The sequence below is a fragment of the Belonocnema kinseyi genome, chromosome 9 (assembly GCF_010883055.1).
Source record: "Belonocnema kinseyi isolate 2016_QV_RU_SX_M_011 chromosome 9, B_treatae_v1, whole genome shotgun sequence".
NCBI classification, from domain to species: Eukaryota; Metazoa; Arthropoda; class Insecta; order Hymenoptera; family Cynipidae; genus Belonocnema; species Belonocnema kinseyi.
Window position 1 is genome coordinate 119,004,531 of NC_046665.1, and position 16,565 is coordinate 119,021,095.

The window sequence follows — 16,565 nt, forward strand, 5'->3', positions numbered from 1 at the left end:
CACATTAAAAAATACCCCAATTTTTAGAGTCAGAATGAGTGGGAAAATGGTCACAAAATCGAATTTTAAAAATACCCCAATAGTTCTTAGTTGGAAAAGGTGGTAACGAAAATTACCATTTTTTTTGAGTTGGAGAAAGTGAGAGAAATTACAAAAAATCACATTAAGAAATACTCCAATTTCTAGAGTCAGAATGAGTAGGGGAATTGGTCATAGAATCGCATTTTAAAAATCCTCGAATGGTTTTGAGTTGGAAAAGGTAAGAATATGGTCCCGAACACACTTTAATATTTTTTTATTTGAAAAAGGTCGGGAAAATGGTCCACAAGTCGCATTTGAAAAATATCCCACTGTTTTAGAGTTAAAAAGGGTGGGAGAATTGGTCGAAAAATCACGTTTGAAAAATACCCCAATTTTTTAAGATGAAAAGGCGGGGAAAATGGTCCTAAAAATGCCCAAATTTTAATTAAGTTGGAAAAGGTGAGCATCTGAAAAATACCCCAATGTTTTTTGGGTGAAACAGGTGCGCTAATTAGTCCAAAAATCGCACTTGAAAAATACCCCAATGTTTTATCGTTGATAAAGGTACGAAAGTGTGTCCAAAAATCGTGATTAAACAATATCCCAATTTTTTAGTCGAAAAAGTTTGGGAAAGTGATCCGAAAATCGCCTTTGAAAAATACCCCAATGGTTTTTGTTGAAAAAGGTGCAATACTTAGTCCAAAAATCGCATTTGAAAAATACAACTATGGTTTTTTGTTGGAAGAGCTTGAAAAATACCTTAATTTTCCAGCTAAAAAGGTTTTTGCGAAATTAATCCGAAAATCGCGTCTAAAAAATACCCCAAAGTTTGTGTATGTTGGAAAAGGTGAGATAATTAGTCCAAAATGCGTTTTAAAAATACCCCAATGTTTTTGAGTTGGAAAAGTTTGGGCAATTAATCCAAATATCGCCTTCGAAAAATACTCCCATGATTTTTGTTGAAAAAGGTGCGCTAATTAGTCCAAAAATCGAATTTGAAAAATAACCTAAGGTTTTTTTTTGTTGTTGGGAAAGGTACGAAATTTTGTTTCAAAAATCGCGTTCAAAAATACCCTAATTTTCCAGTTGTAAAAGTTTGGAAAATTAATGCGAAAATCGCGTTTTGAAAATACCCCAATTTTTTTGTTGTTGGAAAAGGTGCGATAATTAGTCCGAAATCGCGTTTAAAAAATACCCCAATGGCTTTTGTTGAAAAAGGTGCGCTAATTAGTCCAAAAACGCGTTTTAAAAATATCCCAATGTTTTTTGGATGGAAAACGTACGGAAATTTGTACAAAAATCGCGTTTGAAAAATAGCCCCATGTTTTTGAATTGGAAAAGTTTGGGAAATTGATCCAAAAAATCGCCTTTGAAAAATACCCCAGTTACCTAGACAAAAAATTAATTTTTAAAAGTTGATAATCCCCTCAGAATAAAATTACAAAAAAGATATTTCTCAAAAGAGGGACATTCTTAAACCTCACACTTTCTCGTCATTCTAAGTGAATTATCTACTTTTGAATAGTAGATAAGTAACTATTCTCCCGGAAGCTCGGAGTTCTTTCATTAAAGAAAGGAACGGATGAAAGTTTCTGAAGTTCCTGTTAAGAATTCTTGGAGGTGAAATTCAAAAAGTTAAAAAGGAATTTTTTAACAAAAAGAAGCAGGGTCTTTGAAAAAGAAGGCTAGGACACAGTTCGAAGGGGTTTCAGTTTATTTTTGCTTTACAGTTTACATCCAGTGGTCCCTTGTTTGGAAGGGGAAAAGAACCTGAAGAATCTGAATCGAAGCAGGTAGAACGTTTCGGGTATCCCTGAGAACTGATCTGAAATTCTTTACAATTTTACACCGATATCTCACATGCGTCCCATGTGACCCAATATTTAATATCAATTTTTCTTCCTTTTATCGCTGAAACAATATTTTTTCCGTGTGAAATTAAAAGAGCAATAACAATTGAATGTAATTACTTGAGGAAACTTTTTCTACTGATTTCAAATTTTTCTGCCTCATCTTTTTGAAGTATCTGTTTTGAATTTTTAGCGGGTAAAGGAAACTTCGCGGATTGGCTGCGGAAAATAACAACCAATTACGTATTTCAAGTTGTGACGTAAGCTGGCAAGATGGCCGTTCGCCGAAGGGCCAAGCAATAATATCAATTGCATGGGACGAGAATTAATATTTGTAATTGCTGGGGAAAAAATTATTTTTCACCATAGAAGTATTTAGATATTCTTTTTTTGATTTTAATAGTGATCGCAAATGGATCCAAAAAATACCAAAATGTTTTTGGTTTGGAACAGTTGGGAAAAATGATTAAAAAAATCGCGTTTGAACAATACCCTAATGTTTTCACTTTGGAAAAGAAGGAGAACCGATTGAAAAATACCTTAATGTTTTTAAATTGGAAAAGGTGGAGAAATTGGTCCAAAAATCACGTTTGCCAAAAAACTCTAATGTTTTTGAGTTGGAAAAGGTGTTGAAAAGTTTGAAAATCGTGTTTGAAAAATGACCTAATATTTGTTGGTTTGAAAGTGTGGGGAAACGAATAAAAAATCACATTGATAAATACTCCAAAGTTTTTGAGTTGTAAAAGGTGGAGAAATTGTTCCAAAAATCGCGTTTTAAAAATACTCTAATATTTTTGATTTGAAAACGGTGATAAAAATAGTCCAAAAATACTCTAAAATTTTTTATTTGTTAAAGATGGTAAAAATTGGTCCAAAAATCACCCCAATGTATTCGAGTTGGAAAAGGAGGGGAAAATAATAAAAAATATCGTTTGTTAAATAGGCCCAAAAATTGCGTTTGAAAAATATCCCATGCTTTTTGGTTGAAAAATGCGGGTAAACCGTCCCAAAAATTGATATAAACTAAAAATTAATATTATTTTATTATTGAATTAAATAGCTTTTCAAAAGTAAGAAAATAATATCCAAATACACTTTCTTCTCGTCCTATTTGACCCACAGCATGCGGACATTTGTGATTTCTCCCATCCCACTTGAAAATTCAGCGTTTCAAATAATCCAGACAGGATCAAATAATTATCTTTCCTGCATAAATTGCCAACATGCCCACGGTTGCTATTTTCAAAATTGGCGCGAAATTTGAATTTTGAATCAGGATTCATGATAATTCAAGTAAAACCGCTTTTATATCTTAAAAAAAACTTAATTATTTTATTGCTTTTTTGGAACTCTGCTTTCCCTAAAGTGCCAAATTGACAGGAAAATTGAAGTCTACCTTATTATTGGGTTCATGCCCATATATTTCACTCACCATGAACCTACCAATAACGAAGACATGAACTCGATGTGAAAAAAAATTGTATCGCGAATTTAATACAAGTGAGTATCTTTTCAGCCGTTGAGGCGCTGTCGACGCAAGTACCTTTTGACCGCGAATTTTCAAATTAAGAAATATAATAGAGAGCGCACGTTGCGTTTCAAAAAGGAATGATTTTATTTCTTATGATATTTTAAAATAAAATGAGAAGTGAGGGGTGGGTGGGGCAGTAAGGGGAGGGCCGGTAAAGAGTGGGAAGGAAAGGAGTAGATGGGATGCTACGATAGGATCGGATAGGACAGAAGAGAAGATAGGAGTGCGAGAGAGAATGGGTGGAGGGGAGGAGGGGGGGGGGTGTTGAACAAGCTGATTTTGGCTCACCTGATACTTTTTGGCCCATGTTCATGCCCCGATGATGGAATCGGTGGGGATGATGCCGGTGATTGTGGAGGTGTTGACGGTGTTCGTTGCACTGTTTGCTGACAGTTAATTTATTGTGCCTAGTGTGTCGAGTACCGGTGGTGGGGTGGTGATGATGATGATGGTGGTGTCCGTGACCGTGTCCGTTCAGGTGATGATGACCGTTGCTTGTTTGCACTGGTACGCCCTCAGTTACAACGACTCCCCCGCTCCCCAGTCGCGGGCTACCCCCTCTGGGGCTTCCCCCTCCGGGGCTGACCCCGCCCCCTCCTCCCCCGCCGCCGCCTCCGCGGCTACGAATTCCACGTAACAATCCGGTTGCACCACCGGTTGTACCGCTGCCACGGTTCGCGTCACCGCTCACGCAACGTAGACTATTGATGTACCTGCAACAGACCAATTTTTAAAAATTAAACATTTGTTCGATTTTTCGAACTAACTTCTTACTAGAATCTTCAATATGTCATGGAAAGTTGGGCTTCTTCAGATAAAATATTTCATTTTTTATTTTAGAATTTGAATTTCGCGCGTTAAGGTTAGTATGAGAGTCTCCGATAGAGGCATACTGATAGGGTTTCTTGCAAGAGGGTTTGCGATGCGCAGAAGCTAAAATGCTTCAAATGAAAAGACAAAAAAAATATTTTTTAATAATTGCTATACCTGAAATTTAAGGAGCTTGGGAAAATAATCTTAACCTAAAACAGAAAAGGGTTTTAGGATTTATTTTTAGAGAGGAAACTGTGTTAAAGTAGCGGCAGCTGCCGCGGTCCAGTGACTCTTGCAAGTCCCTTATCGTCTTTCTGATCCTGATGAAAACGCGTCAAGAGGTTTACAGAATTAGTCACGGTCTGTAAAGAAATCGTCGTGATGGTTGTGAATTGTGATACTCTTTCGTAGAATAAACGTGTAACCTTAGCAAAACGTTTGCTAACGCTGGTGATGAAACGCGTATGACTTTCCTAACTGTAGACGGCAGAAAGGAAAGAGGTCAGAAAAAAATGTTCGGTAATCTTTTCTTAGTGAGGTTTTATTTCTTCTTCATGACCTCCGTCCTTTTAAATCTTTATAACATCCTTTTTATTTCGCTGTTTACCTAATTATCATCATACTCAAGCTAACCTATTCTCTAATTCAATAATGGACAGATAAACTTTTTTTCAGCCTTAAAAAATTGACTTGCTCACACTTTCATTTTTTTCAAATTTTCTCAAAACTAACCACACCTCATATTTCAGAGCGCTCGCTCTTATCGCCTCTCCTACCTCGCTTTGTCTCGTCTCGCCTCGCACGCATGTACCTACTTTCTCGCTTTGCCTCGCATTGCCAAACTCTGCATCCCACCTTCCCTAAAATGTAGGTATTAACATACATTGGATTTTCCCTTCTCATCCCGTCTATTACCTGCTTTCCTCTATTTCTTTTAATTTTGTTAACAAAAAATTGTGAATTCAGTTTTTTTTTTGCGTTGAAGTTCAGAATGGAATAATGGTAGGATTTAAAGGACAAGAAAAAGGATCGTCTTAAAGAGATGACTAACTAACAGACTCGTATGTAAAGTTTTAGCCTTGGGCACGAGAGAGGCCAATACCTGTCGTTCCATAAGATCAGATCTACCTTTTCATAAATTTCGACTTTGGTCGACGAAATGCCTTCTGTTCTGGGAGAATGGAGACGATTGGATGGGATTAAATTAAAGAGAAGGAGGTACACTCCGAGGCATGTCAATATCCTGAACAAATGCAATCGATAAACTGCCGGTCAACGAACGTTGCCTACATTCCTATCGGCCCCTAGGGCCATTTGCTCCACTTCCGCTTGAACTTTACACTTCCGAAGTAAAGCTCACATCGATCGCTTTAGTTCTATAACAATCTCTACATACTCGTGTTAACTTGGTAGAACTAGAATAGGTCTCATTTTTACTTCGGTTGATTTTCCAGGTCGAGTTAATGTTAACTTATATAATATTTATTTATAATTCTTTCGAAATTTTTTCCCAGCGACTTATATTCATAAGTCAGAGTGGCCACAGCCAAGTGTAGTTGAAAATGGTTTGAAAGGAGACTAATTTAAGCTACAAAGTGAAAAAGAGTTTTTTTTACTGAAAAATATATTTTTTTTAACCAACAATGGAATAGTTACATTTTCTGTTAAAACCATTACTTTTCACACACAAGAAAAAGAATTTTCAACTCAAATGATGAATATTTAAACAAAAAATTGGGTTTATTCAAGCAGTTCAACTTTTAAGCTAGTAGTTGAATTTGCGACTAAAAAAGATGAATTTTCAATCAAAAATGGAATAGTTAAACTTACTTTGAAAATCAAAATTTTTTTTTAAAAAACAGTTCAACTTTCCAATAAGTAATTGAATTTTCTACTATAAAAGATAAATTAAAAATTAAGTAGTTGAATTTTTAGTCAAAACCATTAATAATTACAAAAAAAGGTTTTTAAATCAAATGATTTATCTTTAAACAAAAAATTTGAGTTTTAACAAAGTAGCTCAACTTTTAAGCAAGTAGTCAAATTTGCTACTAAAAGATAAAATTTTTAATCAAAAATGGAATAGTTAAATTTTTAGTGGAAATCATTAATATTTAACGAAAAAAGTAGTTTCTAAAAAAGAAGGTTAATTTTCAATCAAGAAGTTGAATTTTCTACTAAAAAATATAAATATTAAAAAAAAAAGTTTTCAATTAAAATTGAACTGAACAACAAAATAATATTTTTTTAAATAGAATAATTTTTAACCAAAACGATTAATTTTTTAACGGAAAGGACAAGTTTTTAACAAAATACATAAATTTTCAACCAAATAATTTAATTTTTCACTCAAAAAAGATCAATTTTCAACCAAAAATGAAATAGTCACATTAAGATTTAAAAAATGTAAAAAATTTGTTTAACAAAATAGTTCAATTTTGAACAGAAAAATTAATTTTCAACGAAATAATTGCATCCTGAAACAAAACAAATGCTTCATTTTCAACCAAATAGTTGCATTTTTAATAAAAAAAAAAGATTAAATTTCGATAATTATTTACCGTGATAGACAAAGTTTCAACAAAATATATTGATTTTAATTAAATATTCTGTTAAAAAATTCATTTATTATCTACCTAAACTTGAATAGTCAAATTTTCAATTACAAAATTGATATTAAATGAAAACAAAATTTCAACAAAATAATTAAATCTTCAACAAAAAAAAAACACTTTCAGTTAAGAAACGTAAGTTTCAACAAACAAAACAAAAAACGAATTTTCCACAAAATAGTTCGATCTTCATCTAATCAAATTAATTTGTAATAAAGTAGATCAATTTGCAACCATGTAATTGAATTTTCAATCAAGAAGATACATTTTCTAATTACCAAAAAATATTAATTTTAAATCAAGATCATTACTTTTATATCAAAAAAAAAATACGAATTTTGATCAAAATAGATGAATTTTCAATTAAAAAATATCAATTTTTAAACAAAAATTTTCAGTTAACAAAATTAATTTTCGGCGAAAAAAAAACAATCTTTAACAAAATAGTTAAATCTTCCAGTAATAAAATTAATTGTTGATAAAGTAGACCCTATTCAACTAGAAACAATCAATTGTCTACCTTGAATGGCCTAGTTAAATTTTTATTTAAAAAAAAAATCTTAAAATAAAAAAATCTTTATTTAATTTCTCATGCCCAATTAAATAAATAATAAAAATTATTACAAAAGATCAAGGTTTAAAATGAAATTCCATAACACTTTCATAGGTTTTTAATTGGTTTCTTTTGTAATATTTAAAGCACTAAAATAATAAATAACCGATTTCCGATGGTATATATTAAATAATGCCGATGCCGAGTCTATTATTTTTGGAAAAAAAAAGAGAAAAAAAATCCACCTCAGTCTGGATTTGAACCCCGAATGCCACTATACGAATGGAGCGTGTTGGCCTAGTTGTTTAACGCCCCATTCACATATAGTGGTGCTCCCGGTTCATATCCGGACTGAGTTAGATTTTTTCTCGTTTCCCAAACAAATAATAAACCAGTATTCGACAATATTTAATGTTTAACAAAAATTAATTAATTACCCTGATCAATAAAGAAATTATTGTTTAAATTAAATAACTGATATCTAAAAATATTGATAACACTCGGTCATTGAACTTGAAAGATTCGTAAATGGATATTCTGAATTTCTAAAGCAGAATCTTTATAGTCAATCTAGAATCTAGAGGACAGAATTAACTTTGAATGGGATGGTGCGTAACAGGAAAGGATAATCCTAAAAGCTTTTAAATTATAAGGCATTAACTTCAGGGCATTGCACTGAAAATTTTAGCAAAAAGACGTTCTGAGATCCAGAGGAAGATTCTTGACCCAATTTTTAAACTAAATATTTTTTAGGTATTAAAAATAAACTTTATTGTTTATTTAAAATATTATTCTTCAGTCTATAAATGATAAAAGTTCCTATTTCCCCTTTTTCTCGTTTACCCACGAACTTAAATATATAAAAACGGTTTTTTATTAAAAAATAAAATCATTTAAAATTAAATTTTAATTATTTTGTTGAAAACTCTATTTTTTGGCAAAAATAAATTTTTCTAGAAATAAACATTTGATTCAGTTTAATTAAGCAGAAAATTGAATTGAATCTGTTTCAAGGAACGACCTCGTGTTGTATTTTAACGTAAATGTCGCCTTTTCCGGTTCCGGACTTGTATCGCAGGGTGGACAAAATCGACCGGATCCTAGTCCGGTCTCCGGCACCGGAACCTGACAACAACCAGACGCCACTGAAATTTTCGCGATACGCCAGGTTGGAAACCTCTAAGCTTTTTAAGTAAATAACCATATCCACGAAATAGTTGATTTTTTTAACAGAAACGAATTTTTATTTAAAAAAAGTTATTGGATAACCAAATAGTTGAATTTTCAATCAATATAATTTTTAAACAAAAAATAAACGAATTTTCCACAAAATATTTCATTTTTTCACCGAAGAGGAAATTTTTGAAAGAGATAAATTTTTAATGAATAACTTCAACTTTCAGCCAAGTAGTTAATAAATATTGACTTTCAACCAAATAGTTTAAATTTCAACAAAAAAATGTAATTTTCACGAAATATTTTAATTTTCTGCCCAATTTTTAATTTTTTAAACTAAAATACCAATTTCATACAAAATAATTGAATTTTTAATCCGAAAATTTTAATTATCAGCAAAGAAGATTAATTTTCTAAACAAAAAAATTAATTTTCAACAATATACATGAATTTTGAACAAAATATTTCATCTTTTGACCCAAGAGGAGAATCTAAAAAAATTAATTTGTAATTAATTACTTTAACTTTTAACCGAGTAGTTGAATTTTTAACAAAAAATATTGACTTTCGGCCAAAAGTATGAATTTTCAAGAAAAAATTTAATTTTCTTGGAACATTTTAATTTTCTAACAAATTCTTGATTTTTTGAGCCAAAAGACGAAGTTGCTACAAAACAGTTAAATTTTCAAAAAAAGAACAAATTAATTTTTAAACAAAAGTAAACATTTTGAGCAAAAAAGTTAATTCTCTTAAATTCTTAAATTTTTAAGACCAAAGACGATTTTTCTAACAAATAGTTGAATTTTCAACAACAAAATTAATTTACAATAAAAAAATATGATTTAAAAAAAACCTTAATTTTTGAATTATAAAGTGTCAATTTTTAACTAAAAATGGAATAGATATTAAAAAAAAATTTTGATAACAAAAATTAGAATTTACAACAAAATTAATTGAAAACCAAACATTTGTATTTTTAACCAAAAAGGATTAATTTTCAATAAAGAAGATTTATTTCTAACCAAATAGTTAAATTTTCAACCAAAAGTGTGAATTTTCAACAAAAAAGTTTATTTTCACGAAATTATTTAATTTTCTATCAAATTCTCTAATTTTAAAGCCAAAAGTCGATTTTTCTACAAAATAGATTAATTTTCAACCCGAAAATTGGAATTTTCGTCAAAAAATTAATTTACAACCAAACAGTTACACTTTTAACCAAAAGTGTTAATTTTCAATACAAACTTACTTTTTATTAAGTAATTTAATTTTCTATCAAATTCTTAAATTTTCAAACCAAAAGACGAATTTTCTAAACAATAGTTCAATTTTCAACAAAAAAATTGATTTACAAACCATACAGTTGCATTCTTAATCAAAAGTGTGAATTTTCAAAAAAATTTGAATTTCATTAAATTATTTAATTTTTTATCAAATTCTTTCTTTTTTAAGCCAAAAGATGAATTTGCTAGAAAATATTTGAATTTTCAACCTGAAAATTAGATTGTACGAAAAAAAGTAATTTACAACCAGATAGCTGCACTTTTAAATAATAGTGTGAATTTTCAATAAAAATAAAATTTTGTATTAAAAACTTTAATTTTCCATCAAATCCTTAAACATTAAAGCCAAGAGACGAATTTTTTAAAAAATAGTTTAATTTTTAACCAAAGGTCTGAATTTTCAACAAAAAAGTTGATTTTCATGAAATAATTTAATTTTCTATCAAATTTTAGAATGTTTAAGACAAAAGACGAATTTTTAAGAAAAAACTTTAATTTTCAACTCGAAAATTACAATTTTCAACAAACAGTTAATTTACAACTAAACATATGCATTTTTAACTAAAAGAGTGCATTTGGAAAAAAAAATTTTGATTAAATAATTAATTTTCATTAAATAATTTATTTTTCTATCAAATTCTTGAATTTTCTAACATTTTCTAGAAAACATTTGAATTTTCAACCTGAAAATTAGATTTTACGAGAAAAAAGTAATTTACAACCAAACAGCTGCACTTTTAACTAATAGTGTGAATTTTCAATAAAAATCAAAATTTTTATTAAAAACTTTAATTTTTTATCAAATCCTTAAATATTAAAGCCAAAAGACGAATTTTCTAAAAAAATAGTTTAATTTTCAACGAAAAGTCTTAATTTTCAACAAAAAAGTTGATTTTCACGAAATAATTTAATTTTCTATCAAATTCTTGAATGTTTAAGACAAAAGACGAATTTTTAAGAAAAAACTTTAATTTTCAACTCTAAAATTAGAATTTTCCGACAAAAAATTAATTTAAAACCAAACAATTGTATTAAAAAAATTTTTTTAAATTAAAATTTAAAGTCTCATTTAATAATTTAATTTTTTATCAAATTCTTAAATTTTAAAGCCAAAAGCCGATTTTTCTAGAAAAAATTTTAATTTTCACCTCGAAAATTAGAATTTTCAACAAAAAATTGATTTACAACTATACAGTTGCATTTTTAACTAAAAGTGTGTATTTAGAAAAAAATTAATTTTCATTAAATAATTTAATTTTCTATCAAATTCTTGAATTTTCTAACATTTTCTAGAAAACATTTGAATTTTCAACCTGAAAATTAGATTTTACGAGAAAAAAGTAATTTACAACCAAACAGCTGCACTTTTAACTAATATTGTGAATTTTCGATAAAAAGAAACATTTTTATTAAAAAATTTAATTTTCTATCAAATCCTTAAATATTAAAGCCAAAAGACGAATTTTATAAAAAAATAGTTTAATTTTTAACCAAAGGTCTGAATTTTCAACAAAAAAGTTGATTTTCACGAAATAATTTAATTTTCTATCAAATTTTTGAATGTTTAAGACAAAAGACGAATTTTTAAGAAAAAACTTTAATTTTCAACTCTAAAATTAGAATTTTCCGACAAAAAATTAATTTAAACCAAACAGTTGTATTAAAAAAAAATTTTTTAATTAAAATTTAAAGTCTCATTGAATAATTTAATTTTTTATCAAATTCTTAAATTTTAAAGCGAAAATCCAATTTTTCTAGAAAAAATTTTAATTTTCACCTCGAAAATTAGAATTTTCAACAAAAAATTGATTTACAACAATACAGTTGCATTTTTAACTAAGTGTGTATTTAGAAAAAAATTAATTTTTATTAAATAATTTAATTTTCCATCAAATTCTTGAATTTTCAAACCAAAAGATGAATTTTCTAGAAAAAATTTGAATTTTCAACCTAAAAATTAGAATTTCCAAAAAAATTAATTTCCATCTAGAAAGTTACATTTTTAACCAAAAACGACGAATTTTCAACAAAGAAGATGAATTTTCTACGAAAAAGTTAAATTTTCAACAAGATATATGATCTTTTAATAAAATAGTTGAACTTTTAACTAGATTGATCAATTTTTAACCAAAAATGTAATAGTTATATTTTTAGTATAATATTCAAAGAAACAAAATATTTTTAAATCAAAAATATAATTAGTTTAATTTTAGTTGAAAAAAAAAATTTTCAACAAAAAATTAAAAGATTTTCAAACAAATATTTCGAATTAAAAAAAAAAAAACTTTCACGTTAATTCCGCAATACCGCTCCGACAGAGGTGGCTGATCAGTCTCTCTAGCAATCACCCGGGGTGAAGAGCTTAACAAAGTCAGATTACACCAAAATACCTAAACTTACTGAAAATTTCTGCAAAATTAACTAGAATGAACCAAGAAATGACCTGGAATTTTCCCGTTAAAATAAAGCACGAGGTCGCCTTTTGAAATAGACTATTCAATTTAATTTCCTATCAAGTTAAATAATATCAAATGTTTGGTCATATAAATTTTCCAGTGTTTTCAAATAACTTTGGAACTTGATGAAGTAAATTGTAGTTTCTGGCCAACATCAGCAGAGATTACGTAATGTGATCGTAAATGTCGAATTTTGTGGAGGTAGGCGGATATAAATGCTGAACTAACGCAATTGCTGAGTCGAGCTTTCGCGTCATTTCGCGTACTTATGCGAAATGGGTGTCACCCAGTAGATATCTAGTTTCCACACTTCCCTTTCAAGTTTGCCTCGACTTTTCTACGTAACTATAATCGTCAGAAAAAAAATCTATTCAGTACTTTGCAGAATGCAGTCTATACAGTTTTATCTCCGAGTTTAGCGTCAAAGGTTTCGTTTCAGGGAGTTGGTTTCTAACGAGTTACAAAATATCCTAAACCAAATTTTTAATTTAAAAAAAACAACGAATTTTCAACAAAATAAATTGATGAATTTGCACCTAAAATAGGTAAACTTTCAATTAAAAATTCCGAAATTAAATTTTCAGTTAAAAAAATTAGTTTTATAAAAAAGAAATTTTCAACAATAAAGTTTAATTTTCAATCAAATAGTTGAATTTCGGTTTCTAACGAGTTGCAAAATATCCTAAACCTAATTTTTAATTTAAAAAAAAAAACGAATTTTCAACAAAATAAATTGACGAATTTGCAACTAAAAAATGTAAACTTTCAATTAAAAATTCCGAAATTAAATTTTCAGTTAAAAAAATTAGTTTTATAAAAAAGGAATTTTCAACAATAAAGTTTAATTTTCAACCAAATAGTTGAATTTTTTTACCAAAAAATAGTTTTCAGTCATGAGGAACAAAAATTTCAACCGAACAGTTGAATTTTGGTTTCTAACGATTTACAAAATATCCTAAACCTAATTTTTAATTTAAAAAAAAAAAAATTTTCTACCAAATAAGTTGATGAATTTGCAACTAAAAAAGGTAAACTTTCAATTAAAAATGCAGAAATTAAATTTTCAGTTAAAAAAAGTAGTTTTATAAAAAAGGAATTTTTAACAATAAAGTTTAATTTTCAACCAAATAGTTTAATTTTGGTTTCTAACGAGTTGCAAAATATCCTAAACCTAATTTTTAATTAAAAAAAAAAACGAATTTTCAACCAAATAAATTGATGAATTTGCAACTAAAAAAGGTAAACTTTCAATTAAAAATTCCGAAATTAAATTTTCAGTTAAAAAAATTAGTTTTATAAAAAAGGAATTTTTAACAATAAAGTTTAATTTTCAACCAAATAGTTGAATTTTGGTTTCTAACGAGTTCAAAATATCCTAAACCTAATTTTTAATTAAAAAAAAAACGAATTTTCAACAAAATAAATTGATGAATTTGCAACTAAAAAATGTAAACTTTCAATTAAAAATTCCGAAATTAAATTTTCAGTTAAAAAAATTAGTTTTATAAAAGAGGAATTTTTAACAATAAAGTTTAATTTTCAACCAAATAGTTGAATTTTTTTACCAAAAAATAGTTTTCAGTCATAAGGAACAAAAATTTCAACCGAACAGTTGAATTTTTGTTTCTAACGAGTTACAAAATATCAGTTTACAACGACAAAAAGAAACACACCTCTAAAATAAACAGTTTAAACCTAATTTTATTGGCAAAAGAAGAAAAAAATTTATTGATTCAAATAAGGCGGAGTCGACGACTGACAAATCAGTCAAAAGATACTTTTTGAAACAGTTATTTCAATTTTTAGTTAAAAAAAAATTAATTTTCAACAAGAAAAATGACTTTTTAATGCTACGGTTCAACTTTCAACTCAAAAGTTGTTTTTCTACTAAAAAATTTTTTTGATCGAAACTAAAATTTTAACCAAATACAGTGAAACTCTTCTATAGCGCCGATTTTGGGCTGACGGTGGGTGGGAACTAACTCGTTATAGCCCAGACCGCACAGCGTCAATTCTCGGAAGGGCTATTGAAGGGTTTCACTGTAGTTGAATTTTCAAGCAAAAAATGCCAATTTTCTGAAAAAAAGTTGAATCTTCAAATCGAAAATAGTTATTTTCAAATAAAAAAATTACTTTTCCATCAAATAGTTGATTTTTCAGATAACAGGGATCAACTTTTAATCGCAAATTAAGTAGATAAATTTTCAGGTTACAAAAATTAATTTTCAACAAGACATATACATTTTTAACAAAAAATAGAAGTTTTGAAAATAATTGAATTAGAAAAAAATGAATGTGCAATCAAAAAGTTCAATTATGAAGTCAAAAAGGCAAGCTGTCTAATTTTAATATAAAAAGTTCATTTTTAAATAGTTGAATTTCCTGTAAAACAGTTCATTTAAACAAAAAATGTTATTCTAATTGAAAAAACTAAATGTTTAACAAATTTTCCACCCAAAAAAAAATTTATAAACAAATAAACAAAACCTAATTTAAAAAAAAAACTCAACAAAATATTTGAATTTTCAAGCGAAAAAGACGAATTTTCTATAATAGTTTAATTTGTTTAAAAGGGCAGTTTTCATTGAATACTTGAATTTTCAAGCAAAAGCACTCTTTTTTTAACCAAAAATAAAGTAGTTAAATTTTTAGTTTTCAAACATTAATTATCAACCAAATATATGCATTTTTAATCAAAAATATAAAAGATCTTGAAAAAAAATTGAATTAGAAAACGATGAATGTTCAATAAAATAGTTAAATTTTCTACTAAAATTGTTGAATTTTTAAGCCAAAAAACAAACCACCTACCAAAATAGTTGGCTTTTTAATTAAAAAGTTCATTTTTAACCCAAAGGTTGAATTTTCTGCAAAACAGTAGAATTTAACAAAAAGGTCAATTCTCATCAATATAATTGAATTTTCAATTAAAAACCATTCTTTTTCACAAATAAATAAAATTATTAAAATTTCTTTTCCAAAAATTAATTTTTAATTAAAGAAATCCTTAAAGAAATCAAGAAAATAAACTATTTTTCGATCGAAAATAAATTCGTTAAATTTTAATTAAAAAACAAAACATTATTTAAAATTAAAAAAAAATCGTTAAATTTCCAAGCCAAAAGGCGAATTATCTACAAAAAAGTTCAATTTTTAATTGAAAAATTAATTTAAATCCAAAATGTTGAAATTTCAACTAAAAACTATCAATTTGGAACCGAAAATGGAGGTGAAATTTTCTGTTAAAAAAATTAATTTACCACTAAAAACAGACGATTTTTTAATGAAGTACTTGAATCTTCAGCCACGAATATAATTTTTAAATTTTAGTTTAAAAAAACCTAATTTTCAATTTAAAAAAAAAACAAAGAATTTTCAACCAAATAAATTGTTGAATTTGCAACTAAAAAAGGTAAATTTTCAATTAAAAATGAAGAAATTCAATTTTCAGTTAAAAAAATTAGTTTTATAAAAAAGAAAATTTTAACAATAAAGTTTAATTTTCAACCAAATAGTTGAATTTTTTAAAACTAAAAATAGTTTTCAGTCATGAGAAACAAAAATTTCAACCGAAAAGTTGAATTTTCAAGCCCAAAATGCAAATTTTCTAAGGAAAAGTAGAATTTCCAACTAAAAAATATTGATTTTCAACAAAAGAGTAGAATTGTTAAGCAAAAATATAAGAATTTTCTATTATACAGTTTAATTTTTACACAAAAATAATTTTCAACAAATACTTTAACTTGCAACTAAAAAATTTTCAATAGTGGAATTTTGAAGCCAAAAGGGCAAACTTTCTACACAAAAGTTGAATTTTTAATTGAAAACTTGTTTTTTAATAATAAACTTGAACTTTTAACTAAAAGCTATCAATTTGCAACCAAAAATGAAATAGTTAAATTTAAAAAAAAACAAAAAAAAACGATTTTTCATCTAAAAATAGAATGGTTAAATTTTAATTAAAAAACAAAACTTAAATCAAAATAATAAAATAATTTAATTTTCTACCAAAATTGTTGTATTTTCAAGCCAAATAGGGAAATCAGCCATTTTCAAATATCTAACCAATTTCTTTTGGTCAACATTATTTACTGATTTTTTAGCCCAAATATACTTGACTGATTGAATCAGTTAAATGTTGACTGATTAAAATTTAGAGTCTGCTGTGGAAAATTTCGACAGGACCAATTCAGACAAGATGAGAGCGTCAAAGCTTGAGCGTGATAGAGGCGCGACCGGCTGCGGTATTGATCCGTGGCCTTACCCAACT

The 16,565-nt window shown here is 27.7% G+C and overlaps 1 protein-coding gene across 1 annotated transcript in view; it reads right to left on the bottom strand.

The window, feature by feature from the left end:
- LOC117180722 overlaps positions 1 to 16,565 on the bottom strand; it is a 1,130,389-nt gene that overhangs the window by 21,181 nt on the left and 1,092,643 nt on the right. Inside the window, exon 5 of the mRNA XM_033373210.1 lies at positions 3,691 to 4,115. Within this exon, the coding sequence (XP_033229101.1) occupies positions 3,691 to 4,115 (425 nt within the window). The remainder of the gene's footprint in view (positions 1 to 3,690; positions 4,116 to 16,565) is intronic.